Source organism: Mandrillus leucophaeus, unplaced genomic scaffold (genome assembly GCF_000951045.1).
Source record: "Mandrillus leucophaeus isolate KB7577 unplaced genomic scaffold, Mleu.le_1.0 Scaffold576, whole genome shotgun sequence".
NCBI lineage: Eukaryota > Metazoa > Chordata > Mammalia > Primates > Cercopithecidae > Mandrillus > Mandrillus leucophaeus.
In genome coordinates this window covers 413,186-427,171 of record NW_012106208.1, presented here as the reverse complement: position 1 = coordinate 427,171, position 13,986 = coordinate 413,186, and the positions used below count along the sequence as shown (strand labels likewise).

The 13,986-nt window shown below is 47.8% G+C and overlaps 2 protein-coding genes across 3 annotated transcripts in view; one reads left to right on the top strand and one right to left on the bottom strand.

The window, feature by feature from the left end:
• The window catches only part of TADA3 (transcriptional adaptor 3), a 12,244-nt gene extending 4,897 nt beyond the window's left edge, over nt 1-7,347 (bottom strand). Inside the window, exons 1-8 of the mRNA XM_011998575.1 lie at nt 7,299-7,347; nt 6,774-6,787; nt 5,820-6,053; nt 4,268-4,518; nt 4,064-4,169; nt 2,037-2,178; nt 1,844-1,947; nt 461-570 (exon numbers count right to left, since the gene is read on the bottom strand). Coding sequence (XP_011853965.1) covers nt 461-570; nt 1,844-1,947; nt 2,037-2,178; nt 4,064-4,169; nt 4,268-4,518; nt 5,820-6,026 — 920 coding nt within the window. The 5' untranslated portion in view covers nt 6,027-6,053; nt 6,774-6,787; nt 7,299-7,347. The remainder of the gene's footprint in view (nt 1-460; nt 571-1,843; nt 1,948-2,036; nt 2,179-4,063; nt 4,170-4,267; nt 4,519-5,819; nt 6,054-6,773; nt 6,788-7,298) is intronic.
• The window catches only part of ARPC4 (actin related protein 2/3 complex, subunit 4, 20kDa), a 22,623-nt gene continuing 15,741 nt past the window's right edge, over nt 7,105-13,986 (top strand). The window contains exons 1-3 of one of the 2 annotated variants that reach the window (XM_011998576.1): nt 7,676-7,735; nt 12,220-12,338; nt 12,402-12,427. In XM_011998576.1, the coding sequence (XP_011853966.1) occupies nt 7,676-7,735; nt 12,220-12,338; nt 12,402-12,427 (205 nt within the window). Of the gene's footprint in view, nt 7,736-12,219; nt 12,339-12,401; nt 12,428-13,986 lie in introns of both variants that reach the window. The other variant, XM_011998577.1, reaches the window with a different exon arrangement.

Genomic DNA, 13,986 nt, shown 5'->3' with positions numbered 1-13,986 from the left:
AAAAAAAAAAAAGAAAAAAAAAAGAAAAAGAAATACATTTTAAGTAAAAATAAGATTATAAAAATATGTATCTGTACTGGCCTACAACTAACATTTTCCCCACTTGGCACTCTATAATTTACATCTTTTCATGTCATTTACCTATATTTCTCTATACTTGCAGCTATATGATTAATAGTTGCAAGTTATTTCATCATATAGAGTTATGCCAATTTAGCCAACCACTCCCCTTCAGCAGGACATTTGGTTTATTTATGGTATGAACAGTTCTGTGCTGAACAACCCTGCACTCAGTCTGTGCATGCAGACACATTGGGCCAGCACTCACACTTGAGACTGCTATTGGGCTTCACCTAACTGTCCCCAGCCTCTTATTGATGAGGAACTCCCCAGGTTGAGATGGAGAGAAGCCAACAGAAGTGGGCGCCAGACTGTGGGTTGTGGATAGGACACCACTCACCTGAAGGGCTTATTCTGATTGCGAGGGGAGGTGCTTGCCCCGTCAGCCCCTGATTCTTTCCCAGACATGTCAGGAATAGGAGAATCCTCCATAGGGGAAATAATATTTTCCTAGAAGACCACAGAAATGGGTGGAAGGAAAAAGAGCTGTTCCACTTTCCTGCTCCTTTCTGACCTACACTGACAGTCTTCAAACACCAGAAATATCCTTTTATCTTTCCCATCCCACCTACTCTGGGAAGCCTTCCCATACTGATCCCAAATTGCTTTGATCATTCTAGAAATCCATTTTTGTACTGAGATGAAGAAAAAGGAACAAAAGGAACACAGAAGAGAAATGATTAACACTCAATGATGGTAATGAATAGCCAAGGTTTGTGAAGTGCCTGCAACGCACCAGGCACTGTGCTAGGCCTGCTGTGGCAGAGGTGCTAGCTGTCCGAACACCACTCTCCTTTCCTCCATGGCAGCTAGGCAATGCCTCTCCAGCTGCACTACATTTCCCAGGCTCCCTTGCAGGCAGGTATGGTCATGTGACAGATTCTCTCCAGGGGAAAGCGATCAGAAGAAATAAGAGCCACAGCTAGGCATGGCCCAAAAAGTTTCCTTCACACACTCCTCCTTGCTCTTATTCTGTGGGACTGGAGTGACAATTATGCCCAGAGTGACCCTGTACAGACTGCAAGGCCACCATCAGCTGGGATTCCTGTTTGATGATATGCCCCTTCCCCTACCTTAGATAACCTAGAACATGTACCCAGACTGTTACACGAGAGAAACTATTGTGTTTGAGCCAGAAAAGAAAACTGAGTCTCAATGAGGTGAAAGAGTATGAGGGTGTGTCTAAGGTCAACCAGCAGGTATAAAGACAGGGACCCCGAAGTAGGGGTTTGAATCCTGCTGTGTGAGACCTCAAGTGAACAGTTCCCTTTTCTGAGCCTCTAATCTTCTCATCTGTAACACAGGGTTAACCACTGTCCTGGCCTCCAGTGGGAGGATGTGTATAAAGCCCCTCCAACAGATGCTTAGCAAAAGTTAATTGTGGAGTAGAGGCTATCTTTGGGGGAAGTTGGAGAAAAACAGGGGCATGAGAGGGCCTTCTAGGATATAGTAATGTTTCATTTTGTAATCTCCAGGCTGCTAATACAAGCTCATTTGTGAAAACTGTACATTTATGATCTGTGCACTTCTCTATTAGGTTGGTGCAAAAGTTACGTATTATTCCCAATCTTTTGCTATGTGTTAGTCCAGGTTTTTACTTTTGCAGCAACCTAATTATTTTTGTACCAACCTAATAAATGTATGATACACTCCAATAAAAAATAAATATAACACATTAAAACACAAAGTAAATGTGGTTCCTGTTTTGGGTTAGGGTGCGCACCTCCACCAGGGCCTGCAGGAGGCGCTGTGTCAGGGCACCAAAGGGGCATCCATCTTCCGGCTGTTCATGCTGGGCCTCAGACTTCTTCAGCAGGGCATCCACATCTAAGTGGGCACAGGAAAGGAGGGCAGGTGGGCTGAAGTTCTGGAACTCAAGTCCTGACCTGGGGTTGGCAGGGAGGTGAGAGGCCTACCTTTAGTGTCCAGTTCAGTCAGTGGCCCCATGAGGCCTTTCTTCTTGTCAGCCACGGCTGCTGCCCGGGCCCCATCCTTCTGCTCCTCCAGCAGGTCCTCCTGGGCCCAACGCTGGGAGTAGTGCTTCCCCAGGGGTGGGATCTGTGAAAAAGATGGCACCCAACCCTGAGTGGGTAAGCACTGGCCAGCCATGCTTCATTCATTCATTCATTCATTCACTTATCTGTCTTATCTCTCTCTCAAGTCCCTAGTCCAAGGCCAAGCCCAGTGTCAGGTATAGGTAAGAAAGTATAAAGAAGATACCTCTACTTCACACTCTAGTAAAGGAGACAGGTCCAAAAAGGACTAAAACACACACACAGAAGCCAATCTGAAACAATTCCCAAGATAGAAGGTGCAGAATACTCTACATACACGGATTGTCTCAGGTCACATCAATTACCTCTCGAGAGAATTAGGAGCCTTCAGGTCACGGGTGACAGGGAATTACCTTTTATATTGCTTGAATTAACTGCTGTCTGTATGAACTCTTTTTCAAATAAATTTTTAAAAAGGTAAGTGAAGTGAAAGAGACAGATCAAAGTGTTGTGGCAGCACAAAGGAAAGACTAACTTTCTGCTGGGGAATCTGAAAGGGTGCTTTGGTGGAGGTAACATGAGATCAGGGCCTTGGAGGGTGAGTCAAGTCTATCAGGGAGAGAAGAGGGAGAGAAGAGCTTGCCAGAGGGGCCCAGAGACCAGCAAGGAGGCTGTGGTGTCCTGGAATGAGGGCAAGGTACTTGGTGGGACTGGTCAACACAGCAATGAAGAGGGGTATGGCCGAGGAAAATGGAGAGGGGCACTGGAGCTCTGCCACCAAGGACTGGGATGCATGGACTTGATCCTGTAGATAACGGGATGAAGAGAGGCCTAGATGCAGTGCCATGTCATGAGCACATCTGATGACAGCTGACCTATGGGAGTATTCTCCCTCAACATTTTTCTGTATTTTCTAAATATTCTTTAATGGAGCATGTTTTATTTATTTTCATCATTAAAACATACAGTTTCGTATCTTCTTTTTTTTTTTTTTTTGTGAGATGGAATCTCGTTCTGTCACCCAGGCTGGAATACAGTGGCACGATCTTGGTTCACTGCAACCTATGACTCCCCGATTCAGGCGGTTTTCCTGGTTCAGTCTCCTGAGTAGCTGGGATTATAGGTGCACGCCACCATGCCTGGCTAATTTTTGTATTTTTAGTAGACACAGCATTTCACCATGTTGGTCAGGCTGGTCTTGAACTCTTGACCTCAAGTGATCTGCCTGCCACAGCCTCCCCAAAGTATTGGGATTACAGGTGTGAGCTGACTTACTTTTTTTTTTTTTTTTTTTTTTTTAAAAGACGGAGTCTTGCTCTGTTGCCTAGGCTGGAGTGCAGTGGCGTGATCTCAGTTCACTGCAACTTCTGCCTCCCAGGTCCAAGAAAGTCTCCTGACTCAGCCTCCCAAGTAGCTGGGACTACAGGTGCACACCGCCATGCCTGGCTAATTTTTTGTATTTTAGTAGAGATAGGGTTTCACCATGTTGCCCAGGCTGGTCTCGAATTTCTGAGCTCAGGCCATCTGCCTGCCCCGGCCTCCCAAAGTGCTAGGATTGCAGGCATGAGCCACTGCACCTGGCCCAAGCTTTACATCTTAAAGAAAGAAGAAAGGTTCCTCCAGAGGCCTCAAAGCAGGAACAGAGTTAAGGGGCTGTTTGTATAGAAGCTGATGAAGACTTGGACCAAAGCAAAGGGACAGAGATAAAGGAACACGGGCACACTTTACTTAAGCTTGAGGGCATGGTGACATCTGGCTCAGGTAGAGGGGAGGCAGCACACAAAGAAAGCTCAGTTTGGACCTGGGTGTCTGGATACATTGATGGAGCAGATAGGAGGCTGGGCAGGATGGGGGAAGGAAGATGATGCATGGCTTTGGTAGCTTTAATTCTCAGCCACCTCTGAACTCTCTTGTTCTGCATCATGTCTATCAAGGCCCAGAGTTTCTACCTTGTAATGCTCAGCCTCATCTTCTGGGGGCTTCAGTAGCTCCTCAAGTGTGCGGACCTCCTCGCTGGTGATGTCAGCACAGTAGGGCTCCACTGAAGCCCAGAACCTGCAGGGAGAAGCAGATCCTCAGTGGGTACCCCTGCCCCACCAACGCCTCCACCACCAGAACTCTGAGGCCCCCTTCTATGTTCTCTAGCCCAGAACCTGTTGGGGGCATCATTTTTGGGGATCCGTGGCACGTCGATAGGGTCATCAGTGAATTCATATTCCTGGATCTTGGGCTGAAGGTTTTTGGATTTGGGCCGTCCTGGGCCAGGGCCCGGCCCATGTCCCGCCTTCCCTTCCAGTTTCTGCTTCTTGGGCTTTCCATGTTTCGGGGGAGCTCCAAGTTCATGGTCTCGACCCAGCTTCAGGAATCGTCGGTCACCTTTTTTATCCTGCCAGTCGGTGAGGATCTGAAATGTACAGAAACTGTCACTGAGGGGGAGAAGGGAAAACAAAGAATATTTCTTTCCTCTAGTGAATAAATTAGGATCTAGAATCTAAGGAATCTCCTGGGTCTTTCCCCATCCTCTTTTTACCTAGTAAACTCTTACTCATCCTTCAAAATTTAGCTCATTTTCTGTGCCTGGCCTCTTACGACTTTATTCATATACTTCTCATCATCTCATTCACTTGTTCATCTGTGCTTTTGATTCACTTCTTTATCACCCATGCCAGTCACATATTGTTTAACAGAAGAGTCCTCCCAGCAAACCTTCACTTCAATGTCACCACCACTGAGATGCCTTCTCTGAATCAGTTACCCAGGTTCTTAGATGCTAAAATACAACTTGAGTCATAACCTTCCTCAAGAAGCTTCCATGGATTCCCAGGGACAAGTTAATTCCATTCATCCTTTTAGGTCCAGTTGGCACCTCCTTCCTCTACAAGTCTCTGGCACTTCACACCTCCACTGTGCACCCAATCATGCTGTTTGATCACACTGGAATGACCATCGCACCTTGTTTCTTCAACTAGACCATAAGCTACTGAAGACCAGAAAGCACACCTTAACCATCTCTATTTTGCAGGATACAGCATAGCGCCTGGCACACAAGGCTGAAGGCATCTTTATGCAGTGAATAAAGTAATCAGAGTAGTAAATAAATAACACCTGAAGTGCTTACTTAGTGTCTGGCACTGGGTTGAGTTTTTGCAAAAATTCTCTTTTAATCCTCACAAAAGCACTAAGGTAGGTCCTATTATTCACCCCACTTTGCAGATAGGGAAACTGATACTCGGAGAGATGAGAAAACTTTCTCAAAGTCATACAGCTAGGAAACAGCAATGCTAGCAAGTGCTTATGCCAGGATTCAAATCCAGGTCTCCCCATTCCAGTTCCCTAGGACTCCTAACCACAACATCACATCACCTGGTATGCACCTGACTTTCTCCCTTTCCTAGTTGGCAAGCTCCTTGACAGCCAAAACTGTCCTAATTACCTTTCTCTAATGACTAGCGTAGAACCCAGAACATAATGGGGGATGGGTGGGGGGGATGCCAATAAAAGTGTACCGAATTAGAAATCTTGCAATTTAAGAGGATCATGCATATTCTTGTGTATTTTTTGTGTCATGCAAACCCAGTTTGGGTCTCTCTCCCTCTCCCCACAAACCCCTGTATCCCAGGTTTCAGCATATGGAGCTAACTCAATGACCCATCCCATAACTTGTTGCAGTCCATCTCTGGTGATGGCCCCTCTCTGGGGTATCACCTGGGTTTCGGCCTCAAGCACACGCAGGCGCCGGCTGGCAGAAGACAGCAGGGTCTCAAGCTCCAGCTGCAGGGTGTCCAGCTCCTCGATGCCGATGCCATCATCCTCGGATCGCGCCAGCACTGCCGTGTAGCGGGGACAGACCTTCAGGTGATCCACAGACTTGAAGTCATGGAACTGCAAGGGGCAGTCTTTCAACTCACTCATGGCCCAGGATATGGGGATCCTGTGGGGCTGGAGAGGACAGGGCCATTGATGGGAGACAAAGTGGTTTGAGAAAAGCCCAAGGGCTTCTTACCTCCAGGGACAGTCTCAAGCAAGCCAGGCTTCAGTCCCTTACTGACAAAATTGATGACACAGTTCCTACTCACAGGGCACTTAACTGTGTACCAAGCTAGGCGCAAAGCACTTTATCAGCTTATCTCACTTAATTTCTCACTCAGCACCATGAACAAGGACCGTTGTGATCTCTTTACAGAGAAAGAAACTGAGACTCTGTAAGGGTGGGTATGTGCCTATGCTTCCAAGATGCAATTTGAACCCCGCTATACTGAGTCTGCACCCCTGATCACCATGCTGTATTACTATGCATTGCCTTGCCTTTCTGATGCTCTTTCCTTCCCTTCTATTTCTCTTGGGTTCTGCTAAGACTTTGAGTTCCAAGCACCCCATTCTTAACCATGTTCTCTGGGACTCTTGGCCTCTTTTCTTATCCTACTCCACCTTTCTCCCTTCTCTAGTCACTAACAGTGGTTTAGAACGTGGGCTGGTAAGCCAGACAGACCCGGGTTCAAGTCCAGGCTTTACCATTCTCTACTTATGTGCCCCTGAACATGTTGTTTAACCTTTTTGAGTCTCAGTTTTTCCATCTGTAAAATGGGAACAAAAGAAGTCTCGGTCTGTTTCCCCATTAAAAGTCTGAATCTGAAAAATGGGGATAACAACGGTACCTACCTCCCTGGGATGTTCTGAGGATTAAGAGATGATGCCCGTCAAGAGCCCAGTTCAGTGTCTGGCACAGAAATGGGACTATTTAATGGCTGGCCCCGCCCGGGGGTCGCCCAAATGTCCCGCCTTCAGAGTCCTCGTTCTCTAGGGACACCCTAGCGCGACCCCCGCCCCCTCTACCTCCTCACTGCGGCCTCCTACGGCCCCAGGGCCGCGGGAGGGGGCGGGGAGTTCCGGTCGATGGGAGCAACCGCCCCGGAACTGGCTATGGGCGGGCCCCTTGCAGTTGACGCGGGGGCGGGGAGTCAGCGATGGCGAGCCTACTGAAGTTTGCCGGGGGTGGGGAGAAGGTGGGCCTCGAGCAAGCCCGCTAGAGGTGGGGTCTGGGTGGTTGGCCTCAGGCGCGCCCCAGGGCATAGCCCGGGGCGGGAGGCGGGGCTTGGCGGCGGAGATCTCGGCGCTGCAGTTAGCGCCGCTGAGCCCCAGGAGCTGCGGGTAGGAGGGGCGAGAGAAAGGATGGGGGCACAGAACCGGAAGAAACGAAGGGCTCCTCCGCTTCAGCTTGTCCTAATTTGGTGCCCAATCTGAAGCTGGGCTGTACCATTGCATACCTGGGGGGAGGCTGTGGCAAAGGTAACAAGGCCGAAGGCACAAAGGGGAGCTGCTCCCATTCCTGGAGAAGCTTAAGTAGTGACTCGAGTGCAAGAGTTTAAAGATACCGGACAGCCCTAGGTGGAAAACTTCCGGAAGGGCCAAGCGTTCGCAAGGGCTCCCTATCCCGCTCAGGGCATAGATGGTACCATCCGGAAGTCCGGGCGGAGACAGCGGCTGCGCTTCTCGCGAAAGGGCAGGCATCGCGGGGCTGGCCACTTCCGTACTTCCGCTTTCCGGCCCAGCCAGCGCCCGCGATGGTGAGAGAGCCGGGCCCCCGGCCAGGGACCCCCAGCTGTTCAGCCTCAGGGCAGTGGGTCGGTGGGCGATGTGGCTTTGCCGCAGGGGTGCGGGGCTGAGGGATGCCGGGGGGTTGTGGGGACACCATGAGGGCGGGAGAAAGAGGGCGGGGGCCCGAGGTGAGAAAGGGGCGAGTAGGGGTACTCCCTGGTTTGAAGCGGGCCTTGCGGCTTCGCGATCAGCCTTCCAAGCAGGTAGGGGCTTTTACTGAGCCCTGGAGGAAGCTGGAAGTGGGGCTTCCTAGGCTCTTTGGAGCGTTTCGAGGGTACGTAGTCGGCCTCTTAACCCGTCGAAGGGCCGCTGAGGCATGTAGCGGGTCCATCTGCCTATCCACAGTAGGGCTTCACTAAATACGCCCTTTGTCTTCTGCCTTCCTGACCCTACAGTTGCTTAAGGCAGGCGGCCACACTTCCTTATCCCACTCTTGGTACCTCCAGCCCTGCTTCCACCCCACTGGAGGATCTCTCGTGTTGCTTCCATTCAGGCCCCTCCTGGTCAGAACTGAACTGTGTCAGCCCTAGTGTTTGTTAGCTGATACTGCTCATCCCTCCCTTCCTGAAAGTCCTCCCTTTTTCATACATGTGGGTATTCTTGGGAGTTGTGACTTTGGATGACCACCTCCCTCATCGTCACACCTTCCCTGGTGATACCGATCTAGTCTGCTGGCTTCGATGACTTTCTTCACTCTGATGACTCCTAATCTGGCTTCTCAGCTCTCTTTCAAGGTTTGCCTGGGTATCTTGAAGAGACCGTGAAATTACACCTCTAGTTCAAAACTCATCTTCCATTCTAAATTTGCTCTTCCTCCTGAATTCCCTATCCTGGCAAACTTTGTGAACTCGTATCTCTGCTAGAAATCTGGATTTTTTTTTTCTAATGGAGCACATGCGTCTTGATTTTTAAAAATTTAAGTTTATTGAGGTATTGCATGAGACTACGTCTGTTTTATTCATGAAAGGACAGGCGTCACGGAGCCAGTCACCTTTTTTAGGTTTACTGTCTATAACTATTGCCAAAGGCCGGGCGCGGTGGCTCGCGCTTGTAATCCCAGCACTTTGGGAGGTCGAGGTGGGCGGATCACGACGTCAGGCCATCCAGACCATCCTGGCTAACACGGTGAAACCCCTTCTCTACTAAAAATGCAGAAAATTAGCCGGGAGGGTGGTGGTGGACGCCTGTAGTCCCACCTTCTCGGGAGGCAGAGGCAGGGGCAGGAGAACGGCGTGAACCCAGGAGGCAGAGCTTGCGGTGAGCCAAGATCGTGCCACTGCACTCCAGCCTGTCGCTCCAGCGACAGAGCGAGACTCCATCTCAAAAAAAAAAAAGTGTTGACAAAAACTTGCTGGGTATGGTGGCATGCACCTGTAGTACCATCCGCTCAGGAGGCTTAGGCAGGAGGATCACTTGAGCCCAGAAGTTCGAGGCTGTAGTACCCTGTGATCACGCCTGTGAATAGCCACTGCACTGTAGCCTGGACAATATAGCAAGATCCTGTGTCTTTAAAAAAAAAAAAAAGTCAAGTTATGTAACCACTACTACAACCAAAATACAGAATATTTCCATCACCCCAAAAAATTCCCTCGAGCCCTTTTGTAATCACACCTTTCCTCCTTCCCACCCCTGACAACCACTGGTTTTTTTAACCCCTATAGTTTTGCCTTTTTCAGATTGTCATGTAAATGGAATGCTTTAGTATGCAGGCTTTTAAGTGTACCTTCTTACCATAGTACATGTGAGAGTCAACCATGTTGTGTGTATCAATAGTTACTCTTTTTTATTGCTAAGTAGTATTTAATTGAATGACTGGACCACAGTTCGTTGGAAGTTGTTTTTTTCTTTTTTTTTTTTAAAGACACAGTCTCTCCCTGTCGCCCAGGCTGGAGTGCAGTGGCCAGATCTCGGCTCACTGCAACCTCAGTCTTCTGGGTTCAAGCAGTTCTCCTGCCTCAGCCTCCCAAGTAGCTGAGATTACAGGCACCCGTCGTGGCTAATTTTTTTGTATTTTTAGTAGAGACAGGGTTTTGCCATGTTAGCCAGGCTGGTCTTGAACTCCTGACCTCAGGTGATCCACCCACCTCGGCCTCCCAAAGTGCTGGGATTACAGGCATAAGCCCCTGGGAAGTTGTTTTTCAGTTCCATTATCCACTCCATCTAATGTCAGTCCAACACTTGTGATACTCTTTGCTTGTGACACAGTCTGCTGTATGTCTCACTTCCCTCTCCAAATCATTCTTCACAGAGCTACCATGCAGCTGCAGTCATGAACTTCCTCCTCAGAAAGCCCCAGTAGTTCCTTACCCCCTTAAGAGAAAAGCTAAACTTGGTAGCCTGGCATTCAAGATTCCCCATGATCTGACCTCAGTCTACCACTGTAGCCTCATTTAGTGAATCTAAAATGCTTCTCATATACAGAAACATTGTACTCATTACTACTCTGGAACTCTTGCTGTCCTTTTGTGTTACTCTAACCTTAATTATTTCTTTTGCTCATTTATTCTACAGGAAATGAGTAAGACACTCTACATGTTACGTACTGAGCTAGGTTGGAGGCTATATAGCTGTGAGTAAAATAAATATGGTCTGTTGACCACGAGGTTTACAGCCTAATAAAGGAGAAATCACTTTACAAAGGCATGAAGGAGGCCAGGTGCAGTGGTTCACGCCTGTAATCCCAGCATTTTAGGAGGCCGAGATGGGCGGATCACTTGAGGTCACGAGATTGAAACCAGCCTGGGCAACATGGCAAAACCCTGTCTCTACTAAAAATACAAAAGTTAGCCAGGCACGGTGCTGCACACTTGTAATCTCAGCTGTTTGCGTGACTGAGGCAGGTAAATCACTTGAACCCGGGAGGTGGAGGTTGCAGTGAGCGAAGATTGTACCACTGCACTCCAGCCTGGGCAACAGAGTGAGACTCTGTCTCAAAAATAAAATAAAATAAAATAAAGGCCAGGCACATTGGCTCACGCCTGTAATCCCAACACTTTGGGAGGCTGAAGTGGGCGGACTGCCTGAGGTCAGGATTTGAAGACAACCATGGCTAACATGGTGAAACCCCATCTCTACTAAAAATACAAAAATTAGCCGGGCATGGTGGTGTGCACCTGTAATCCCAGCTACTCGCGAGGCTGAGGCAGGAGAAAGGCTTCAACCCAGGAGGCGGAGATTGCAGTGAGCAGAGATCGCGCCACTGCACTCCAGGCTGGGCAACAGAAGCGAGACTCTGTCTCAAAATAAATAAATAAATAAAAATTAAAAAGATATGAAAGACATTTTATTGTAAATTGTAATAAATGCTTTGTAGGCGGAAGTGAAGGCCTAAGAGGCTTTCCTTAATTAAGCTGAGATCTGGAGGATGACCTAGGCAAAGAAAGAGGAAAAAAGCCTACAAATAGATGGTCAAGCATGTGTAAAGCCCTGAGGTGGGAAAGAATTTGGCTGATATAAGACTGACCAGTACATCTAGAAGCTAATCCCTCTACTAAGAATGTCCTTATTCTAGCCAAGTGTGGGGCTCACACCTGTAATCCCAGCACTTTGGGAGGCTGAGGCTGGTGGATCACAAGGTCAGGAGATCAGGACCACCCTGGCTAACATGTGAAACCCTGTCTCTACTAAAAATACAAAAATTAGCCAGCCGTGGTGGGGGGCGCCTGTAGTGCCAGCTACTTGGGAGGCTGAGGCAGGAGAATGGCATGAACCCAGGAGGCAGAGCTTGCAGTGAGCCGAGATCGTGCCACTGCAGTCCAGCCTGGGTGTCAGAGCAAGAGTCTGTCTCAAAAAAAAAAAAAAAAGAATGTCCTTACTCTACTTTTTCTCATTATAAAATCCTCCTAATCCCATTTCACTTTCAAAACCAGTTTCTTCTGCAAATATAGATTACTTGTAAATCTAAATATTTCAACATTTTATCTTTATATCATAGTTATTTTCTGTATATCTGCTATCCAGTTGAGCTGTTTGAGGGTAGAGACAGTGTTAATCATCTTTGAATTCCCAGTTAGCTCAGTGCCTGGCAAACAGTGTATACATTTGTTGGCCTAATAGATTGAAGACAATCATGCATTCACTGGTATGTCTCTAGATCACTTTCTCAACCTCAGCACTTTTGATATTTGAGACTCGATAATTCTTTGTAGTGCATTGTAGTATGTTTATTGGATATCTGTCCACTCAGTGCCTGCAGTTCGCCTCCCCGCCAAGTCATGACAGTTGAAAATGTCTCAGCATTCGTCTGGTGTGACCCCAGGTTAAAAAAGAAAGAAAGGAAATGTCTTGACATTGCCAAATGTACCCTGGGAGGCAAAATTGCCTCCTGTTGAAAACCATGACTCTGCACCTTGGAAGGCGTCTCGAAGGCCTAGTTTGTTCTGTTCACAGTGGTGTCTTAAGAGCCTTGCACCCTCAGTGCTACCTGGCTTCATGGGAGCTGGAATAGGGGATCAGTGGGTTTGGCATGACAGAGTTTGATCTTCCCTTCCCTTTGTGTTATTTCCTATAGACTGCCACTCTCCGCCCCTACCTGAGTGCCGTGCGGGCCACATTGCAGGCTGCCCTCTGCCTGGAGAACTTCTCCTCCCAGGTTGTGGAACGACACAACAAGCCGGAAGTGGAAGTCAGGTAGGGAAGGACAAGTCAAGGTGGGGATGAGGGGTGTGGCACGCAGAGATGGCTGCTGTCAAGAAGGTGCCGTGAACTTATGTCCCAGAGTAGTCAGGACAGCTGCAGTTGACATTTTGTCTTGCTGCCAGCTGAATGATGATTCCCAATTTGGAGTTAAGAAAATAGGGTCAGTGGGTTGGCAGGACAGAACCCAGGGGAAAAGACAAGATTGCTTGACACAAGGTATGACTTCTCAGAGCGGGGCTGTTGATGAAGTCTTTCCTGTGGCATTGTTGAAAACACTGGTAGTTTAAGGAATAGTCAGATAATTTAGTTATCTGAGATGCCATCTCCATACTTTTCTAATGTAATGATCAGGGATTTTTTTGTACCTACCAGTCTAGACACTCTGACACCCTAATCCAGATACTCCACATTTTGAATGATTTTCTCTTATCTAGTTTCCATTTCATAAATATCTTTTTCCCCTTTAAAATTTAATCTGGTGCAATGGCTGGTGCAAGCCATTGCCTGGTGCAATGGCTCACCCCTTTAATCTGAGCACTTGAGGAGGCTGAAGTGGGCAGATCGCTTGAGTCTAGGAGTTCAAGACCAGCCTGGACAACATGGCAAGACTCTATCTCTACCAAAAAAATATGCAAAAATAGTTGGGCTTGGTGCCACATGCCTGTAGTCCCAGCTTCTTGGGAGGCTGAGGCGGGAGGATCTCTTGAGCCTGGGAGGTAGAGGTTGCAGTGAGCCAACATAGTGACAGTGCACTCCAGCCTGGGTGAGACCCTGTCTCAAAAAATAAGTAAAAGAGGCTGGGCACGGTGGCTTATGCCTGTAATCCCAGCACTTTGGGAGGCTGAGGCAGGCGGATCACGAAGTCAAAAGATCGAGAGCATCCTGGCCAACATGGTGAAACCCTGTCTCTACTAAAAATACAAAAATTAGCTGGGCATGGTAGTGCGCGCCTGTAGTCCCAGCTACTCAGGAGGCTGAGGCAGGAGAATTGCTCGAACCCGGGAGGCAGAGTTTGCAGTGAGCAGAGATCGTGCCACTGCACTCCAGCCTGGCGACAGAGCAAGACTTCGTCTCAAAGAAAGTAAATAAAATTCAATCTGGTGTGTACATAACTGAGATAATCTGGGTTATCACATTAATGGTATGATTTAATTTTGAATTTTAAAAATAACTGATGTTAGGATATGCCCTGTTATACTGCTTAATGTACATGATTTCTAGTGGGCCTTTGAAAATGATTAACAGTTTAGAGACGCCACACCACAATTAATTACTATTACAGATCTCTAGGTATTCAGAGGCATTACCTTGGAACCTGAACTCATAGGGGTCTCAGAGGCAAATGAATCATTTCTGGATTGATAATTAAAGGAAGCCAAACTGTGTTCAATTTTAGCCTTTCCTTACCTCCAAGACAGGTGTTCTCTCTACATTCCTAAATGGTATATTGGTTTGCCCGTGTAGGTTGAGTATATCTTATCCAAAATGCTTGGGACCAGAAGTATTTCAGATTGTGGAATATTTCCAGATACTTAACCAGTTGAGCATCCCTAATCCCAAATCCAAAATGCTCTAGTGAGCGTCTGCTTTGAGCATCTTGTCAGCACTCAGAAACTTTCAGATTTTTTTTTTTTTTTTT